Source organism: Centruroides sculpturatus, unplaced genomic scaffold, assembly GCF_000671375.1.
Source record: "Centruroides sculpturatus isolate CEXI.00-Female unplaced genomic scaffold, Cexi_2.0 scaffold1100, whole genome shotgun sequence".
Lineage (NCBI taxonomy): Eukaryota > Metazoa > Arthropoda > Arachnida > Scorpiones > Buthidae > Centruroides > Centruroides sculpturatus.
In genome coordinates this window covers 133,900-156,569 of record NW_019385261.1, presented here as the reverse complement: position 1 = coordinate 156,569, position 22,670 = coordinate 133,900, and the positions used below count along the sequence as shown (strand labels likewise).

Genomic DNA, 22,670 nt, shown 5'->3' with positions numbered 1-22,670 from the left:
TAGCAGCGCTGGTGTCTAGTGTCGAGATTATGCAATTCTTAATATGGTATAACCTTAATTAATCATTAGCTGAAAATTGTTGGCAAAATCCTCGCGTCATTAATCTAATTGTTAGATTTACAAATAACACGATTAAACAATGTTGAAGCGCCATACTTGAACAGGGTGGTTTCTCGACTACATCCAGTAGAGGGTGCTGCTTTATCGATTGACGATGCTATGCGGTGTGGCGCAACATCGGAAAGGTCCACGCGACGCGACGCGTGACTGTATAACATAAAGGCAACGTTTTTAATAAAACAGTAATAATTCAGAAGTATTAGTTAACAATTAATTAATATATAATACATTTTTATTTTATAAAATATATATAAAAGTTCTACCACAAGGTGGCGTTTTGAAAACATTATACAAATATGGCTGTCAGTTGATGATGAGCTAGTGCCTTGCTCCAATTAGAAAACTGTTAATGAGCACGAAACACGGAAATATATTCAAAATTTAGTAGCTACTGACTGAGGCAATTTGGTAAGTTTCTTAAATAACTGAATTAAAGGCTTATTGGAGGTATTGGTACACGTGGTCTTCGTATAGACTAAAGTAAACAAACACCATGTTGATTGTAAACTTGTTAAAGCTTATATTATGTAATTTTCTTCATTATTTCTATTAAAACCTGTGTTACACTGTAAATATAGCCTTCATTTATTTAATTTAATTGATATAAATAATTTTGGATGTGTTATACTCGTACGTGCCAACCTTACATTACACGTGTTAGGAAATGTTGAGAATTAAACATATAATTTGTATGAAGATTGTTGGTAAGATGTGAACTCTGAATGAAGGGTTTGTCACCTCTCAGAGTTAAAGACTCCTGCCTGAGCAAAAAGTAAGGAACCATACCATACATGCAACCCTTCTTGAGATATTTGCCTCCAAAGGTCAGTTTTTACCGTTACCAGTACTACTGCTTATTCTCCATGCTTCACATTGGTCAAAGTTTGGGCCGGCAGTAGTACCGGTAATGGTAAAAACTGACCTTTTGAGGTGAATATCTTGCAAAAGGTCACATGTACGGGTGTGGTTTCTTTTATGTTTTTTTCTCCTGTGGGTAAGATCTACAGCACTGATAAGTTCCCAACCGTCTCTTTCATAGGTGTAATTGTACCAGATTGTCTACCCTTGCTGCACTTTTAACCATTTATTCAATCTTCATCCTCTTCCTCACAATAATAGGTTTATAATATTAGATTTGCCTACCAAACAGATTACTAGTGTTAAAGTAATGGTACAAGGTATCTGAAAAGTTGTGTGTAGTGGGGAAGGTTTAATAAAAGTGAAGTTTTACTTAAGATTGTAGTTTCACTTATATCTACTGTTGGAAATATCTCCTAACATTTGGGCAAGTAAGGTCTGGAGACATAGTGGATCAGATTCAATGGTAGATTGTGACAGGCAAAGTAGTTTAACAAAAACTGTAGTCTAAAAAACAGAACGTCAACAAAGAAGGTGTTATGCCATTTACTGCAGAGTGGAAACACTCATCATACAACTTATAAGTCTCGTATGAAATACTGTATGTATAACTTTAGGATCATTACAAATTTCTCACTGTACAGTAACTTTCTGGACATCTTATATATCATATCAGATGTAATAAATATTATATAGAAAACTAATTATCTAATAGAAAAAATTTACAAAAATTAAAAATTCTATACAGCTTATATATAATGTATGGGATTTTGGNAATATGATAAAAAAATGTCAAAAAAGTTTTGGTCTGTAATATATGCACTTAGTATTGTGGATTGCTTGAAAAATAATCTTTGTGTGGTTAATGCTTATATAGTTATAGATTAATTATGCATATATTTTCTAAAAAAACATTTTTTAAATTTTATATATTAGCTTATAAGTCAAACTAAAAAAAAATGCTAATGTTGGAGATAAGACAATTTCTAAAAAAACATCATACAAGAATTTTTAGTATTGGTCATAAATCTGTGTTTATGAACTAATAATATGCTTCTTATCCCTTTATTATGAATTAGTTATCTTAGCACTATAATTATTATGTTAGGGCCAGTGCTGCCATTTCATTTCATTTGCCTGAAAATTATTACCATTTTTTAGGGCAGCAGAGTCAGTAAAAAAGCACTTGACTCTGACTCCTGATAATTTTAGTAGGCCGACTCTGACTCCTTATAATTTTAGTAGACCAACTCCAACTTCGACTCTGGCAAAATTAAAAACCAAGTTATTTTATGGGGGGCAAAGGTGCTCATAGGGGTACCCTACTCTGAACTCTGAAAGGATCACTGAGCATTTACCCAAATACTTTTATAGTTAATATTTTTAATATTTAACTTACTTTAATATTTATTTGTATAAAATATTAATTTTTAACAAATATTTAATAAGAGGAGAAAGAGGGGTGATAAAATTCAACATCTACATATCTTTATTCTACAAAATGTGCACTTTAATTTCACCTTTCCAGGAAAGTTAGTCCAACTAAAGTGTGCGATCTAGCTACTTCAGCCTCTTGTTCAGAAAAGAAAAATATATACTCTGGTCAATTAGTCTCACTCATTCAGAAAAATAGAGTACTCATTTAGAACAGGGATAATAAAGAATGATTCAAAAATATTTAAATTCAATTAAGTCAAAACAATTTAACTACTAAACACAAACACTACAAAGAAAACTATATATTTAATAAATTAAATTTTTTCTTTTTTGTATTTAAAATAAATGAATTATAACAAAATACAAAAACATTCAAAAAAATTATTAAATATAAAATAAATTTTCTTTCATTTAAATAAAAAACTAAATTAAATTTGAAATGTCGGAATTGGAGTCAACACATTTTTCTCAACTTCACCCACAGCCCTGGTAATTTCAACCTCTCAGGGTAATGTTTAAGGTAGTCTTATATTTAGGGTAAATCTAGGATAAAAATGCCTTGTGATCTGACGCTATTACTTATCGCTCCACAAGTTTTGCCGGAAATAGTTTTTACCTAAAACCGTTCTGTTTTCCCCTATAACTGGAGGGTTTTAAGATAAGACCAGGGTCAGATCTAGGTTTGAGGCCAAGGGCTTATTGAAGTCTAATGGGTTCCCATTTTTTATTAATACAAATAATACTATAAATTATCATTATTATTATTATATTATTAATATTAACTATTTTTTACTATATGATAAGTGCTCATTTTTAATGAAAAAGTATTAAAAATTTATTATAAGAATTCAATTTTTGTGGGCCCTTGACACTTGGGCCCAGGGCTTAAGCCCTATTAGTCCCTATGTAGATCCACCCCTGGATAGGACAACAGAAACTAAAGAAATAAAGTAGCTTGGTGTAATATACAGTGTACACTATGTTACACCTGAGTAGGATTTTGCTTTTCTCAATCTTCATGCCATTAAGCCATTGACACTCTCCATATCAGATGTAAATTAATACCTCTGATAAAGCCTAAAATTCCTAAGACATTTTAGTTATTAAAATTTTTAAAAACAATGAATTAAGAATTGTTCTGATTATTATTTCACAATAATAATACAGGTATCTGTATCATAGAATCGTTTGTCTTATTTTTTTTAAATCCGAGCTTGAGCTTGGAGAGTTTTCTCAATTTATGGTAATCTAGGGTAAAATGAAGGCGCCGTTAGGGTAGTTTCACCAGACAGCAGCACTAGTTAGGACTTCTCACACACTATTAAGAACTCATTCAGAATAACGAACATTAAATACTTACTTGATTGTAACCACAGTATGCATTTTGGGCAGACAAACTGTCCCTCTTCAGCCATTACAATCACTGAATTACAAGTATCCAAAAGATAAAAGACCTTATTTTACAAACCATACAATAACCAAGTAGATGATATTTTTTTTAAAAAGGTAATCTATACATACATAATCCATATTGTAAATTCATATATCCTGTATTAACAATCTTCATGTTAACACGATAAAATATAATTTACATAATTCTGCTGTGGCTAAACATTGTATAAACTATGTGTGAAATTGTAAAAGATTCTCTTTGTAGACTGCATTACATAACAAAGATCCACTACTCAAAAACCTTATAAACTGCAGCCATATTTATTAGCAAATTCAAACATTTTCAGTCATCTTTAATGACCTTTATTAAGAACAAACGAAATCGAATGCTGACTGATTTGTATTAATGATAAAAGTAAAGAATAATTGAACATTTAACATGGCATTTCCCATGATGGAGCTAAAAGGAAAGGAAAGCAATGGAATTGTTTGGCTAGACATGCAGGATAATGCTCACACATCATCATTCATCATCATCCATCTGGTTTATTAATGTAATATTAAAATTACATATTCAGGTACTGCAATAAGCACAGCCTGAATATGCTCACACAATGAGAAACATCATCATATTGAGCAGGAAAACACACGGGTTGCCATTTGTTTTTGCAAAATTATCAGTGAGGTCATGTAGGCACGCTGATGAAAACCGAGACAAATTTTTTGTGTAAAAAATTGACAAAAACCGAAACTGACGATAATTAAAGTAAACAAAATCCGAGGTATTACTGTATTTTGTAAGTCGAATATGATAAAAAAATGTCAAAAAAGTTTTGGTCTGTAATATATGCACTTAGTATTGTGGATTGCTTGAAAAATAATCTTTGTGTGGTTAATGCTTATATAGTTATAGATTAATTATGCATATATTTTCTAAAAAAACATTTTTTAAATTTTATATATTAGCTTATAATGTAATTATGTATTATTATGTAAATTTTAGACTGTAAAAAAATTAAATGTTTTACATTTTGGGTAGCCAAATGGTTAATAGGAAGGTTGTTGATACAGGATATTTGGATTTACAATTATGGATTACATATGTATAGATTACTTTTTTAAAAAAAGTATTATCTAACTCAAAATTATTGTATAATTTGTAAAATAAGCTTACCTTTCAGATACTTGTAATTTAGTGATTGTAATGGCTGAAGAGGGACAGCTTGTCTGTTCAAAATGCATACCATAGTTACAAACAAATAAATATTCAATGCTCATCATTCTAAATGAGTTTTCAATAGTGTGTGATAAGTCCTAACAACAGGTAATTATAGTGCTTGGATAACTAAATTTGTTTATGAAGACAATGCATTAAAGGTATTCTGTTACCTGATAAAGGTGGAGAATTTCTAGCTTGAGCTGATGTTTCTTTTTATTAATACAGATAATATTGAAAAGACAGTGTCCTCAGTGCTAGTTATTTCAGTGTGGTGTAAATTTTTTTTTGATTGCTGGAAACATAAGAAAGGTGTGTTGTGATTTACAATATGAAGACACTGAATTTTTATAAAAAAGCATATTTTCCAATATTCATCAGTCTTAGCTGCAACCAAAGCACCAGTGAATGATTTACTGTAATGTTTGGCCACCTAAAAAGTTGACAGAATCAAGTTGTAAAGACCTTCCTGACAAGTTTTAGCATAAACAAACAGGCTGTACATGACATTGCTAATAGCCAGCAGTTGTATTTAATAGTCAGAAAAGCAGCATTAAAACAAACCAAGATGGATGAGTTTTTTAACAAATTATGAAGTCATAAACTTGGCATTAGTATAGCCTGCCTCATTTACTGCAGAAAGAATAGCATTAAGCTCGGTATCGATAGCAGTTTGATTGGAAGATAACAGAAAGGCCCTTCTGATTAAAGGGGCAATTGCTGCATTGAAGTAATGTTGCGGCTGGTATGCCGTAGCAGGGATTAGGGGAGGAACACTGCTGAATTTATGGAAGATGGAGTGCACTACAGCATCCTGGGATTTAGAAATTTTTAGATCCAAAAATGCAATTTCTCCTTTATTGTCTTTTTCCCAGTTAAAATTGATTGTGGGATAAATGCTTGCAAGAAAACTTTTGAGGGTGAGGAAATCTTTGTGCGTATCCTGCCAAGCTACTAGAATATCATTGATGTATCTAAGATATGATAAAGGATACACTATCGTGAGGGGAAAGCTAAAAATCCTGAACTCAATATGCCTCATGATCAATTCTGCTAAAACCGCTGATAGTGGTGAGACCATCGAGACCCCTTGCTGCTGTAGATATACTTTTCCATTAAACTGAAAATTGATATTTTTGGAGATAAAAAGCAGAGCTTTGCGTAACTCTAAAACTTCTTGTGCTGTAATGCCCTTCTTGATTAGTAGCGTATTAGCAAGCATAACAGCCTCAAATTGTGGTACTGAGGGGTAAAGATCAACTACATCCAACTTGTAGAAACTATACTCATTTTGTGAAATGCTGTTTAGGACAGATATATGGGCCTTTGCCGCAATGGAGAAAGAGGTAACCAGATATGAAGGAGGGAGGAGCCCACTTAATAACTTGGCAAGCACCTTTTCAGGATAGAAGGCTGGGCCAGTCCTTTTATTAACCAACGGTCTCAATGGCCAGCCCTCCTTACGGGTTTTAACCTCAAAGAAGAGCCTAGGGCATGCTACATTGGACGAAGGATTCACACGCCTGGGAAGAGCAGAAATGGTTGGAAGAGATATTATTTTCTTAACTTTTCTTAGCATGGTAGAAGTTGGATCAACTTGCAAGGGTACTGCATGGGAATGGCTGAGGAAGTTGGTGGCTCTGGATATAAAATCCTCCTCCTTACATAAAACAACATTTTTCTCTTAGTCCGAGATCAGTAGCTGTAAGTTGGTCGTTTCCAAGTACTGCTTTACAAGACGGCTGTTCACATAATTTCCGCTGGCACTCGTGGATTGTTTTTGAGAAGTGAGCATTGAAACGATGGAAAGTTCCATGTTTGGGAACTTGGTTGATGCTTGACAATTCTTCAGTGCTGCCAGAACCGGCACCTCGGACATGGTCCTGTTATCCCATGGTGGAGGGATAAACTTAGGTCCCCTTTGTATAATCTTGAGAATTGAGGCTGAAACTTGCTCATCTGTGTAATTGTAGAATGGGATAGGTTGCGGTTGCCTATGGTGCTTTCTTGTAGTTTCAAGGAGCCAATTGAATTTCTTATTTAACTTGAAGATCACCTTTTCAGCAAAGGAAGAAGCAATACTTTGCAGTTTTTCCAGTTGGACATACAGAGAGGCTGGGTTGCAGGTCATTGCAAATTGTAGGTGGGTGAGATATAGGTTGAGCTATACTTCAACCAGAGTCTTATGTTTAAATTTGATAAGCTTTGAAAGAAGCAACTTCTCCATATTCTGCAAGGCAAATCGAAGGCATATAGGGAAGGCTTTCTGGTTGATGGAGATGCACTTTGGGACTATGTCATGCCCCCTGCACTTTATCAAGAAGATCAGCTGGGCGTGCATCTTGTGCCATTGCTTTTTCAGGTTTAACATAGTAAAAAAGGATACCCATTGTCCAGAATTCAGCAGTTGTCCCTTTAATTATGAAGTCAAGTGAATGAGCATATAATTTGTCTGCTTTTGTGCTTACAGTATATACAGTTTGTCAGCTTTGTTGTATACGTATACAGCATAATATATGATCTTATGCCATATGTGTTTCTTTAGAATAAAAATTAGAGATCTCAAGAGACTAAATAATTTTAAGTACAGGTATTTCTTATAATATAGGGGTTAAAAAAGGGAAATTTTTAAAAATAATTAGATTTGGAAGTTGAAGGCATTTTGATACAGTGAATTTCCATTAACTCAACATCTGGTACACCAGCAAACCCAATAAGCTAGCATGTTGAACTTGTCCTTGGTGGGTTATTGGTGCACTGAATAGATCCAGAGTTAAGATTTTCATGTAAAAGCACTGAAAATGTGAAGTTCTTGGAAATGGTATGGGTTCTTTTAGAAACGAGAAATGCCCAGATGATATTATGCTGTGCTAGGTAAAACCTGTTAACTCTTGCATGATTTTTCTAAAGACTTTTCCAAAGACATTAGTACATGGATTTGATGTGAGAAAAAATATTTACCACACTTGGAAGCAATACAGTAGACCCCCCTATAACGCTTAGATACGTTCCACGCTAACCGAAAATTACGTTGTAGGAATGAGCCAATCGCAGCCCGATAGGTGGGAACTTTACGGACTAAGGCTGTTCGAAAGGTTTTCTTCTATAAAATTAACCGATTCTAGACTAATTCCACTCAACATTTCCAAAATACGTATAATTTTTTGGGAATAATCTGTATAAACTATGCTATAAACAAAAAATTGTAGGATTACTTACACCGTTCGACTACGCCGTTGCTTAAAGCTGGTTTTCATCGCGGAACAGCACGCGAAACGACGGCCGCAATTTCTGATAACGAATTTTTGGCGGAAAAATAACTTGACCTTTGGAGACATCATTAATATAAATAATTTTTATGGACGTTGAATAAGAAGTGTTTCTTTCACAAGAAATGTATAAAATTAGTGCTGTATTAGACTTACGGTACCTAATTTACATACTGTGCAGACGATAATAAACTCAACTTACTAGCCTAAAATCTCCGTAGCGTGTTGCCAGGCGGCAGAAAGCATATATATAATTATAATAAAGTTACAATAAATTAAGTTAATATATAATTATATATACAGTACCTAATTTATATATAATTAATATATAATTATATGTACAGTACCTAATTTATATATAATTTATATATAATACTAAACAGACGATAGCAAACTCAATTTAGCCGCTCCGTAGCGTGGCGCAGGGTCGGAGGTAAGTAGTTCGGCTGCTCATCCACTATTGGTCCAGACTCTATCAATCTTGTCACGAAACGACGTTATAGGAGGTACTTTATACGAAAGTTGCTACAATTTTTTCGCTATGTTATAGGAATTGTCGTTATAGGAACGTACGTTATAGGGGGGTCGACTGTAATTATTATGAAAACAGCTGCAGTATATTACTTGGATAATTAGAGTTTGTTTATATTTATGTGCAATAAGTGTTCAAAGCACAAAGCAAGAATAGTGTGTTCTTGTTTTAAGCCATCCAAGGATAGGAATAACCTGGAAAAATTGAAATGGCCGGTTAAACAATTATAAAGGTGGATTTGTACAATTTTACATGTGAGTATATGTAAAACTGTGACCAGGGAATCAGAAAAACGTCCACCATCCAATAAGGAAGTATATTTGATAACTCAACACCATGTTGGCCCCAACTACGCTGGATTAACAGATTTCATTGTACAAAAATTTTAGAAAAATTAAGCGAGATCAGTAGCTGTAAGTTGGTCGTTTCCAAGTCATGTAAAATTATTAAATTATATATTAATTTGGAATTGTATTGCTTATGGTTTACAGATTTTTTAGATATTAAAATAATTAATTTTGAATGATTATAATGCAAAAAGCTGCTGTTTAATTCAGTTTTTCTAATTTTATTTAGCCATGGATAGTGATGAAGAAGGTGATAATGATCGATTGACTTTAACTGGATTCTTATTTGGAAATATTGATGAATCTGGACAGTTAGAAAATGATGTTTTGGATCCTGTGAGTAACTTTTTAAAATAATTTTTGAACAAAATAGTATTTTTAGAGGAATATATATCAAAATTACAAGATTTAACTAACAGATGCTAAGAGTAATATAAATTATTTATAAAATTAATCAAATTTGTTTAAATTAAATGTATATAATATAAACTATTGCCAAATATCTTCAAATTTACAAATGCTTCTTTAGAGGTTAAATCTGTAAATCATTAAATTACACTAACAGTTCTTTGTAAGTTGATTAATCAGCAATGCTGACACTAGTTTCTTGTACATCATATGTTTAGAAAATCTTAGTAAATATTCTTTGGATGAATTTTTATAAAATAAGTAAATATTCAAACAATTTTAAAGTTAAGGATTAGCCAGGAAAGCAAAGATTAACACAAAACTACTTGTTTTTGGTAACTAGAAAATGAGTCATTAATATATGTTTTAGCTGTAGTTTGGGCTACTTCCCCTCGATGTGGGTTCCTGTCCGTGGTGAGGGGACCTCCCAGAGATGGTTTAGTAATTCTTCTTTACCATTCCTGGGATCTGAACATCCACCCACGTGTTTGCCATGCGTGGTATCCCGTATTCCGGAAAGGGGGATCCTGGTAGTTGAGGGGCAACATACTGTCCCCAACACACTGCTTTGTCCCCTGCTTCGGATAAACGGGAGACTCAAATCAGGCTCCGTTTGAGTCAATTGGCTGGTCACTGAGTCATTCTTGACCTTGGCTTGGAGTCAACCGATCGATGCAGACCGGGCGGACACGTCAGACAAGATGTGCTCTTCTTGATTGCATTGTGAGGGTATAGCTCCTGAAAAACCCTGGTGTGACGGTCTATGGGAGTCTCCCATGTGACGGCATCCCCTTGTTGGGCCCCATGGTGGGTGGGGTCACTAGGAGCTGAATTGTTTTGTCTAAATATGGATTCCAAAAATTTAAAACTAAACAGGGATAAGTTACCTCCAGTAACAACCAACGTTTCCAGCACTGCAACCTACTTGATAGTTCATGTGACTGGTGATAAACCACTGTCAAAATGCTCTCCATTTCTTATTCAAAAAATATTTGAATCAACCATTGGGCACTTGAAAAAGATACAAAAATTGAGGTCAGGGACCTGCTGGTAGAAACAGTCTCACCTCAACAAACAGTAAATCTATTGGCAACAAAAACACTTGGAGACATGGAAGTCACTATCATTCCACACGGAAGTCTAAACTCATCACGTGGGGTGATATCCGAGATTGATCTGATGTCTGAAGACGAATCAGATATACAGATCGGTCTTTCAGATCAAGGAGTCATTGCTGTCCGATGCATCTCCATTTGTCGAGATGGCAAGTTGATACCAACTAAACATCTCATTCTTACTTTCGGAAAGCCAACATTACCATCATTTGTTACTGCAGGATATCTGCGCTGTCCGGTTCGTCCGTACATTCCAAATCCGCTGCGTTGCTTTAAATGCCAGCGATTTGGACATTCCCAAACATCATGTCGAGGCAAAAGTTTATGTGCACAGTGTGGAGTTGAAGGCCACCAAAGTACTGAGTGTACAACCACTCTATGCTGTGTCAACTGCAAAGAGGCCCATCCTGCCTACTCCCAAAAATGTCCCAGAAGAGAAAGAGCAAAGAGAGAAAGAGATTCAGCGTGTAAAGACGGTGAATAATATACCTTACCCAGAGGCATGACGCATGGTCACTTTAAATGCACCAGTGAAACAGAAGACATTTGCTGCTGTTCTGAAATCTACAAAGACATGTGGAGTTCAGACAGACATTTCTGTTTCACCAAATGAATCTCTAACTCACCATGAAAAATGTTTGCTTATATCATCTACCCAAACAGCAGAAAAGGAGAGCAAGAAGACCAAAACACCCTTACCTAAAACAGGGGTAATAACTAGAAATGTGGGTTCTAAGAAGGCTGCTAAGAACCCGCTCAACAAACAAAAATTAAAAGCAGCCATCTCCAAATCTAAGAGATCAGAGGCTCAGTCTATGAGTGAGTTCTCTGACTTCTCTGATGAGGAGACTAATAAGGAGGTGACACCACCAACTTCACCTCCAAAAGGCAAATCAGCCGTAAAACTAAAGAGGGATACCTTCACAAAGAATGCTGCCTCAAACACATAATGGATTATAAAATAATCCAATGGAACTGTCGTGGTTTCCGCAACAACTTCTCTGACATTAAACACTTGACATCATCTACCTCATCTCTCTGCGTGGCACTCCAGGAAACCCATCTGAAACCTGGAGAAAGAATTACTTTAAAAGGATTCAATCTCTACCGCAAGGATGATGATAGCCACAACCGTGCCAGTGGCGGTGTGGCTATTCTGGTTTCAAATCGCATTCCATCCTTGCCGATACAAATAACAACAGAGCTGCAAGCGGTGGCAGTCAAAATTTCAATTGGCGTAACTGTCACAGTCTGTTCTATATACTTGCCACCAGATGTCAGAGTCAATGAGGATGAATTGGATACACTAGTTGAACAGCTGCCAACTCCTTTCCTTTTACTCGGTGATTTCAATGGTCACAATCCAATGTGGGGCAGTCCCGACATTAACCGTCGAGGCAGGACCATTGAAAGATTCATTGGCAATCAACAACTGTATTTATTTAATACAGGAGAAGTGACATACTTCCATGCTCCATCAAGAACGTTCACTGCCATTGATCTATCATTAGCAACTCCGAATCTGTTTTCAGCATTTACATGGGAGGTTGGATCTAATCCACTCTCTAGTGACCACTTCCCAATATTTCTAAAATACCAAGGCAGAGAAAGCTGTGAAACAGCCCGTCCACCACGCTGGAAACTGGAAACGGTAGATTGGCCTGCATTTTCCTCTTTGGCTAACATCACTGAGGAAATGGTCAATACTGCTGATATCAATGATGCAGTTGAAGTTGTCACTTTGTGTATTATTCAGGCAGCTGAGAAAACAATGGGAAAGACATCAACAAGATACCCAAAGCATCCGAAACCATGGTGGGACCAGAATTGCGAGGCAGCATCTAAAGCACAAAAGAAAGCATGGGCGATTTTTAGAATATACCCCACTGCTAGAAATTTAGTTGCTTTTTGAAAAGCAAAGGCAAAGCCAAAGGGATTCTTGGAGGAAGTATGTTTCTAGCATAACATTTTCCACTAGCTCAAAAGCAGTCTGGGATAAAATCCATAAAATTAATGGGAAATATGCTTCTCACTCTCTGTTCATGCTGGAAAATAATGGCACAATAATCAGCGACATACAGGTATTGCTGATTTATTAGGAGAAACAATTTCTGCTTCATCCAGCAATATTATGTATTCAAGGAATTTTCAGGTTTATAAAACCCAAAGTGAAAAACAACATTTAAACTCACTCCTCATCTAATGAGGAATATAATGTGCCATTCACTAAAATTGAATTACATACAGCGATCTCTCGCTCTGGGAATAGTGCTGTAGGCCCGGATAAAATCCACTACAGCATGATTAAAAATCTTTCTAACAATTCTCTTTCTAATCTCCTGCATCTGTTTAACAGAATATGGACAGAACATACTTTTCCTGACTCTTAGAGGCTATCTATCATCATTCCCATTCCCAAGCCAGATAAAGACCACAAGAATCCCTCTAATTACAGACCAATCTCTCTGACAAGTTGTCTGTGTAAACTCTTTGAGAGGATGGTAAACAGACGCTTGATGTTCCTCCTAGAGGAAAAGAACTATTTTTCACCACATCAGAGTGGATTCCGTAGGAACAGAAGTACCACTGATAACTTAGTAAACCTTGAAACATCTGTACGCGAAGCGTTTGTTAGACGACAGCACTTAGTGTCCGTATTTTTCAATATAGAGAAGGCCTATGATCGCTGTTGGCGATACGGGATATTCCGTGATCTGTACGAATTCGGATTGCGGGGTAATTTGCCAATTTTTATTAAAAATTTTCTAATGTTCAATGTTGACTCAGGACATTCTTCAATATTTTAATTCTTGAAGTTAGACTATTTACAAAAATATATTAACATTTTCGAGTCTATCATTAAATCCTTTTACACAAACCACAGAAGACACAGTTACATTGGTTAGAAGATAAAACTTCTTTAAAAGACAAATAATAAAAGGTAAAAATTCACAATTAAAAATGATCAAACGCCAGCCTTTTATTGTAGGATCTGATGTTTTTAACATTAAAAACATAAGAATCTTCTCACCAACTATCAAGTCCTTTTCCAAATTTTATAACTGGTTCATCCCTCTAGTGGTAGTTACGAGTCTATCATTTTCATTTGCATAAGTTCACAATGTTCAANCACTACAACTTTAGAACGATTAATTAATTTTGATAAAAAACTCCCATTAAAAAACATTAAAAGGCGATTAAGCCTTAATTGAGCCTTAACAAAGGCTCATTAAAATCGCGATAAAATTTTTTCACGCGGCAAAAAATTCTGAAAAAATTTGGGGACCTAAAAAACATTCCAAAAATTCAAAAAAAATAATTTTTTCAAAAGTGGCCTTAACGACCGATTTTTACGTAACTCTATAAAACTTGCTCGAGTCACACTCAAGCGCGGCTCAGAAGGGGTTAAAGGTATTATGCTGCTCATCCTGGGGAGCAGACAAATGTTCTATGCTCAGGATTTATAGGGCCCTTGTCCGCTCTAAGCTGGACTACGGATGTGTTGTGTATGGCTCTGCAAGGAAATCTACTCTTCGGATGCTGGATCCAATTCATCATCAAGCATTACGTCTGTGCACTGGTGCTTTTTGCACCTCTCCTGTCCAAAGTCTGTACGTGGATGCTTATGAGCCTCCACTATCTCTTAGGAGAGAACAGTTCTCTCTTTTTTATTATATAAAACAGAAATCTCATACTAAACCTTCAGTTGAATTTACAGTATTAGATACTCAGCTGAAAAGTCTATTTGAAGCTCGCCGAAGTAGTGTCCCTACATTCAACATAAGAATGGAGAATGTAAGCAGCACGATTGACATTAACACAAGCAACATCTCACATGTTGAGGTTAATAGCATTCCACCTTGGTCAACCCCTGCGATAGATGTTGATTTAAGCTTAAAGCAGTTTCCAAAAGAAACCACCCCAGACTATGTCTATAGACAGCACTTTGCAGAAATTCAACATCGTGACAGGAATTTAATTCCTATATACACCGATGGATCTAAATCGGATAACTACGTTTGCCTAGCCTTTGTTTGCCAGGATAAAATTGTGGCAGAGCAAATAGCACCAAATTCTTCCATCTTTTCTGCGGAGTTGCAGGCTATTTATTTAGCCTTAAAGTATATAAATCGGAAAGGTCATCGTTGCTGCGTGATTTACACTGACTCAGTTAGTGCACTTCAGGCTTTGATCTCGTATGAACGTAGTTCTCACTCCATAGTTATTAAAATTCGAAAACTAATTTGTCATCTCACTACGAGAAATTTTTTTGTGAAGTTCTGTTGGGTCCCAGGCCACGTGGGTATAAGAGGTAATGAAGAAGCTGATACAGCTGCTAAGTCAGCAAGTCCTTCACAGCATACAATGCGTATTGAAGGAGGTGATTTGAAGCTAGTCGTTAAAAAACGACTAGCAGAGAGATGGCAAAACGTGTGGAATGCACAAATCCACAATAAACTTCACGAGATCAAACCTTTGGTAGAAAATTGGACACATAATAGGCAATATGATAGGAGATCTGAGGTTATCCTTACTCGTTTGAGAATTGGACACACTCGACTGACTCATCAATACCTTTTGAAGGGAGATGACGAACCAGTATGTCAGCACTGCAACTGTGCTGTAAGTGTTAAACACATATTTTGCAACTGTGTTGCTTTTGATCAGATTCGTAGACAGCATTTCGGAAATGCAAGCTTTAGAGACATTTTGGGCCAGAGGCCAAATCTGGATAATATACTGGACTTTCTGAAAGTCATTAATATGTATAGAGAAATATGATGATTTATTTATTGTATAGTTTTATTAACTTTGTGGTGCATATTTAAATTATTGTATATATTTTTTGTTGTTTATTTATTTATTTCTTCTTGTTGTTTATTTATTTATTTATTATATTTTAGATTTTATATTTATATTACCATTGGCTTTTTAATGCTTAAACTGTTATGTATCATTTATGTGTATATATGTGTTTTCCTATTTATCTTATACGCCCAATCATACCATGTGTCGTGGCACAGTATAGCCTGCATGGCTTTTGTGCCAATAAAAATTAACCAACCAACCAACCAGTTTGGGCTAATTTTAGCTAATACAAAAATTAAATGTGGAACAGAGTAAAATAAGAAAATTCTCTATGGAACAATTTTAAATAATAATTTATTTTTTTTGTTTGAAATAATCAGTTTTAAGTTCATTTTAATTCATAAATGTAGTGCTAAGTTCTGTGCATTTCAATTATAAAAATTATGAGTATTTTCTTTCTCTTCCTCATGAATCATTTGACAAAACTAGTAAAGATTCAATATTTCCAAAGTTTATTATATAGTAATAGATGTCTTCATACCGAGAAATAATTTTACTATTCATCTTTATTCTATATGCTTTAGGTTGTATCACATATTGATTTTTGAGTTTCTTTTCCTGATAGACTTTCTCTTTTCTAACATACAATTTCTTAAGGAATGAATGTTAGATCAATATACTGAATTAGCATTCATTTTTCAGACATTATGGGAGTGATTCAGTTTCCATTTATCTGATTCCTTATCACTCGGTGATATTTTAAAAACTAAATACCGTTTCTCTTCCTAGTGTTTTATTATATTTCCTGTTAAGCAAATAACACAGCAGATTCTTATTGGACTACAATAGGACTAATTAATTAATGAGCTATCAAGCAATTTAGACTAGAGATAAAAGGTTAAGCTGCTATCTTAACTTAGAATAAGATAAGATGGCAGATTAGAATAAGATCTAATTATTAAGAGGGCTTAATAATTAGAAATAAATAAATTTAATTTAAACAAAACATCTGAGATACAAAAATATTGTGCCAAGTAAAAAATTATGACAAATTTAAATGACAGTCAAATGTTTTCTTTGGTAAAGATAAGCTTGAGACTTCAATGCAAAATGTGAAAAACATTAATACAGTACATATAAAAATCTTCTGGTTACTGCTTGTTTTATTTTTGTTTTTTGGTTAATGATTGTGCTGTTACATCAAGACCCAAGATGATGATGTACGGTTTGGTTGGCAGTTGGCAATATGATGGCCACCAACCAAATGCTTTTGATATGCCAATAGTAAAATCATTATAAAAAGGTTTAATTTGCATAAATTTAAGATTTTGTTCTCCTGGATAACATTTTGAATGAAAATCATTTGTTTCAATGCAATTTTATCTTCACAAGCATAAAATTAAGCATTTAAAATAGCTCTATAGAAAAAACTTTGACTATTGACCTAGAAGTTTTGCCATCACTTCACTAATAATGAGAAAGTCTTAAGTTTAAAATTTGAGCTTGCTGGATCCAGTAGTTTTTTTCTCTAGGAGCATCTGCAGTTCCAGATGAAGAAAAGATGATAATATTCTTTGGAAATTTTTACACTTTTTGATTGCTTATATTTTGGCATCCCTTTTATAGAAGAACCTAAAATTTTGTACAGTACCTAAGAAACAAAATATCTTTTCACTGAGATATTCAGAATTACTATAGATGTTTAGGGTGGCAAAATCAATCCTTGAAAATTGTCAACTCTGTACATAGTAACATACAGCAGTCCAGTTATATAGTAATATAGTAATATATAATTGTCAACTCTGATTTCTGTATGTCTAGTGAAAAAGTCAGTGACTTTTTCACTAGGCATACAGAAATAACTAAACAAGCAAACATACTCCAAGTGAAATTCACTTGGAGTATGTTTGTTTGTTTAGTTATGGCAATGTAATACTTGGGTGATCTATGTAGGGGGATGCCTTTTGGCAGATCTTTTTAAGGAAAACTGGCCTTTATTTATGTGTTACAGACATGGAGAAAACCCGGAAAACTCCATGTGGCCAGCCCATTCAAGCGAGGCATGAACCCACGACTGAACTTCTAGTGTTCAGGAAACGAAGCCCGCTTGGCCACTGGTGGGCCCACTTGGAGTCACTACCACAACTCTTGATTTAGAATATACTGGAAGAAAAGATTAGAGCAAGACTTGAACCTGCTTCCAGTTACCAGTTTTGATACTCAGACCTCTGTCAAATCTTCACTTTCAGACCAATTAATTTATGTATAACTATGCTGGTCATTTACCATGTCAACTGGGGATAGCTATGTGCTTAAATTCTACCATGGCAATTTAACATGAAAGGGACTAGAGATAGACAATTAAGCCATCTATTTCTTGTCCATATTGCTCGATATCATATAAATTAATTAGCCATATTGTAGCCCAATAAGAGTCCAGCTATTTTACTTGATTAATAATGTTTATTGGGTTTGGTTTTATATATATATATATGTGTGTGTGTGTGTGTGTTAACAAACAAGAAGTAATCCTACTTTTTTGTTAACACAATTTCTCTCTTGCAGTGCTTGTGAGGCTTTTGAATACATCAAATAATTGATTTATTGTTTATAAATTTATCAAAAATCTTAATGTATTCTTTTCTAATGTTTTTAAAAAAATTTTTTTAGGAATCAAAAAGAAATTTACATCAATTAAGACAATTAGGTGGTATAGGTACTCTTTTAAAAGAAATTTCTGAAGATATTGAAAATGAATCGGATCATGGTAGAGATCACTTAGAAGATAATGATTCGCAGAATTCTCAAAATGAAGGTAAGTGAATGTTTTATAAATTAATTAAATTTTATATGGATTCTGGTAATCATGGTAGTATTATTTTTGAAACAGAATGGGGAGAAAAATCTCCATCAGCAGTCGATTATTCAGATATCACTGAGCTAGCCGAAGAAACGGAAGATCAAAATATATATAAGCAGATGACTTTATTAAGGGCTCCTGAATCAGGTTTGTTTGAAAACATAGCGCTATTGTTATTAATACAAACAATATATGTTCTTTATATAAGAATTATAATGATACTGATGAAATAATTTTGAAAGCTTATTTTTTGTGAAGAAATTTAAATATGAAGCTTCAACTATTCAAAAAATTAACCATAATTATAGATATACTGAGTTAGATATAACCATACTGATCACATTTAATGATAAAATTATTAAATTTAAAAGCTTTATTGCAGCAAAATTGCTTTATCTAATCATTAAATTAACCTTATTACAGCTCAATGAATAATCTGGTAGTTTCTTTAGCATTAATAATTGAATCAGGTTGATGTATGTTGTTATTCTATATTATGTCAGAGAGTTTGGTGCTCATTTTCTTTGACAAAGGAAGTGTTGAAGAAGCCTAATTGGCAGTGTATGCAAGAATATTAAAAACATAAAATATCAGTAAAATAAGCTATTATACAAGAGGTATTTAGCTGTCCCTATAATACCAGAAATATTGGATATCAGTTTAAAGAATTGGCTGATATTATGCAACTGGTAATCAGATATCTGATTATTGGTTGTAGAACATTGGGCAATTCCAATATCAATCCAATGATCAGTCAACCACTAGAATATTTAATTATTTAATTTATCGATAAATTGATGCTATACATTCTGACAGTCAAAATTCTCAAATAATGTTTTTTTAATATAACATTTTCAATTATTTTATTTTTAACATTTTGTTTTGATTTAAAAATTACATTTTATTTATATAATTCTTGTATAGATGGAGATGACTATGATGCCGACTATGAAGATAACAAAAACTCAAAAGATTTCAGACCCACTGATGCCGAATTAATGCCTCCTCCGCCTGCTCCTTTTCGAAGAAATCAACATCAGTCAAATTCCAGTGGCACTCAGTCATTTCTGTCTTCGTCTCTTTCTTCTTCTGTATCTTTGACTCCATCAACAATTCAGGCCACTTCCTCGAATGAAAATAATATTGATTCTTTATCTTCTGAATCTTCATGTTTGAATCCAGAGAAAAGAGTAAAGAAACTCGACACTCCATTGGCGGCAATGTTACCTTCTAAATATGCTGATCTCGATGTAACTGAATTGTTTCCAGAATTTAGACACAGCCAAGTGAGTAAATTTTATCAGGCAGATTTGATCCATAATAATAATAATAATTGAAATTACAAACAAAACTTTGGCACTAATGTATCAAATTTAGTATTTATATTTATTAAATAAATAAAACTTTCCATTTTTGTACATCAAATAATTTTTTTTTAAATTAGGTTTTACGATTCTCTCGTCTGTTTGGGCCAGGGAAACCTTCCAGTTTGCCTCAGATTTGGAGAGGCGTAAAAAAACGCAAGAAGAAAAAACAAACTGATAGTGAACAAGCACCCGAACAAAAACAAAGCAAAGGTTGGGCTTTGGATTTACCTGAACCGACACCCGAGATGTGTGAAGTTAGTGACGAGGTTTGTTTCTGTTTGCGTCTTATAATCACTTATAAGTAAAGGAACAAATTTTGTTATTAATAAATAATGTTTAAACATTTTTCTAAAAGTGTATAAAATAATATTATTTGAAAGTTATCGTTAAAAAGAGAATAATAATTAATTAGTTTGCTATTGTAAAAAATTTAATTTTCATTTGCTAAAATTTATTTTAATGTATATGTTTCACCTTAGAAAATATATACGAGATATATATAGGCTATATATAAAATTGCTTGTCCTGACTGANTAAACATTTTTCTAAAAGTGTATAAAATAATATTATTTGAAAGTTAATTTTATTGCATTATATAATAATTTATATCTTGTAATTAATATATATTATTGCACATTTAAAGTTATAATGATAAACACACCTTGCTTATCAGCAGACCATTGTATAAATGCTCTGCATTTTTGAGAACCTGCTTCAGGTTGTTTTTTTGTATGAACGTCTTTAAAGTTTTACATTTTCTGAGGAGATTCTATTTTGAAAAATTCTTATATGTAACACTGTTTTTAAACAGGAGAATATAGTACATGCCCAGATTTATATCCAAAAACTTAAAGGAGAAACTTAAAGTGTTATATAACTATATAAGAATTTTCAAAGCATTTCAAAATAGAATATCTTCAACTGTTCACTGAAGTTTATATAAGAAAACAACCTGAAGCAGATATCCCAAAAGTGCCAAAACATTTGTAATTCATACAATAGTCTGCTGGAAAAGTAAGCAAGGTGTGTTTATGATTATAGTTAAATTTTTTCCAGTTTGAATAATTCAGTTATGCTTTAAAGTTTTGATATTAAATACCATATTGTCCTTATTAGAAGCCTATTCCTACCTTCCTATATTTCTTTGATTAAAACTGTCATAATACATCTCTGCTGTTATGGTATCTTATTTTTGTTATTGATACATCAGTATTTCAATCTGCAGTAAATAACAGATCTAATAAAATTCAAGGCTTCTTGTTTTTTTAAATATTGGTAAAAGTACTGATAATAGAAAGTTTTGAAAAACTATAGTTTTTTGCAGTTTTATCGTAAATAAGGGTTTTAATATCAGAAAAATTAAAGACTCGTTGCTGAAAATTAGGCTGCAGAAAATGGTTGTTTTCAAAGATAATGCAAGAAATTAATGAGGATAGTATTTCCCATTATTAGCTATGATCCAGGACCAATGTTTAACCCTCTGAATGCCCAACTCAAATAAAGAAGGCTGCTTGTAAATGATGAAATCATTCACCTCCTTTTTTGCAGTTTCTGCTCTAGGCAGCATGTGACCATCAAAGATGACTTTGTAAACACTGAAAGAAGTAAAAATCTGATGGGGTAAGGTTTGACAGGTGGATGATCAACAATTTCTCAGTCCAGTTTGATTCGATTGCCTTAAACTATCAATCATATTACAGAATTATTCTAAACAAGATTATGAATTTGGAACAAACTGATTTAAAAAGTTGTAATGACATCTGATTGGTTAAAATTAAAAATTGACTTCAAATAACAATGCCATGCTTTGAGAAGTGTATTGTTATCCTAAAAATTGATGTATTCTCCCTATATGCCTTGTAAATTTCTAATTTCTCCAGCTGTCTGAGTTGCTATTTCTTAGTAAGTTCATTTGAGTTCAACATACAGTATCTCATTACCTTGTTCTTACTGTTGGAGATGTGCATATATGCCAATTTGACCATGGACCTGAAAGCTGCCAGTTCATATGAGTATAGGTCTCTTGATATAGCTGGAATAAACAACATTATATATGGGTTTCCTGTAAATTGATGTTGAAATAGTGCCATCAATTATGAAGAAATTGCTGTTTAGGAAATGTGCAGACAAGGTACTTTCCTGTTCAATACACAGGTGCCGGCTGAATGGGTTTGAATTAATGGCATTCAAGAAATCCCTGAGCTATGGTCTATTATATTATTTAATAAGAACATATCTGATGTAGAGGGCTATTTGTTATTTGAATAACAGGAAAATTGTATCCTCGAGTTGACATATTACTAGTTCACACAGTGTTTAGAAATGGGGCTTCTCATTGTTGCCTCTTCTGCCCTGGTGGTAAACAACCCCTTCAAATAGAAAAACAAACTGTGGCATACAAGGTCAATACTAAGATAGTGGTATGGTACTTGCCAGGATTACTTAAATTTTTAAACACAAAATTGCAAAACTCATAGAAGCTTCTGTGAATCTACTTCTTTTTGCAATTTACAAATCAATCAAAGGAGATATAGTTTTAGTACTAATACAGCAGTGATGTGCATTTAGAAATTCCAAAACATATGTTCCATTCAGTCAGAATATGTTGCACCCACTTTTCACTTGTATATTTGATGCCAAGTGATTTCAGTGCCATGCAAACAAGTCAAGTTTAGAAGTTATCTCTTTGATTGCTTCAGGCATCCTTGGAAATCTGCTTCCTCACCAGATCATCAATTTCTTGTAATCATTCAGAGCCACCATACTCAACCTGCGCCCCGTGGGCCACATGTGACCCGCTGAGCTTTTGTGAGTGGCCCGTGGATGTGACTTGTAAATAATGCAGTCAAAATATGAATTTTAAAATTTTTGTGGCAAAAAATAGATTTGGTCACTCCGCCCATACTGCTAAGTCCTTTTTGTCCTTAGAAAGTTGTCGCC

The 22,670-nt window shown here is 33.8% G+C and overlaps 1 protein-coding gene across 1 annotated transcript in view; it reads left to right on the top strand.

The window, feature by feature from the left end:
* Positions 1 to 290: 290 nt before the first annotated feature.
* Positions 291 to 22,670, top strand: part of LOC111636839 (transcription initiation factor TFIID subunit 1-like) — an 89,704-nt gene continuing 67,324 nt past the window's right edge. The window contains exons 1-6 of the mRNA XM_023382217.1: positions 291 to 528; positions 9,401 to 9,507; positions 18,174 to 18,318; positions 18,394 to 18,510; positions 19,288 to 19,649; positions 19,808 to 19,996. Of these exons, the coding sequence (XP_023237985.1) occupies positions 9,403 to 9,507; positions 18,174 to 18,318; positions 18,394 to 18,510; positions 19,288 to 19,649; positions 19,808 to 19,996 (918 nt within the window). The 5' untranslated portion in view covers positions 291 to 528; positions 9,401 to 9,402. The remainder of the gene's footprint in view (positions 529 to 9,400; positions 9,508 to 18,173; positions 18,319 to 18,393; positions 18,511 to 19,287; positions 19,650 to 19,807; positions 19,997 to 22,670) is intronic.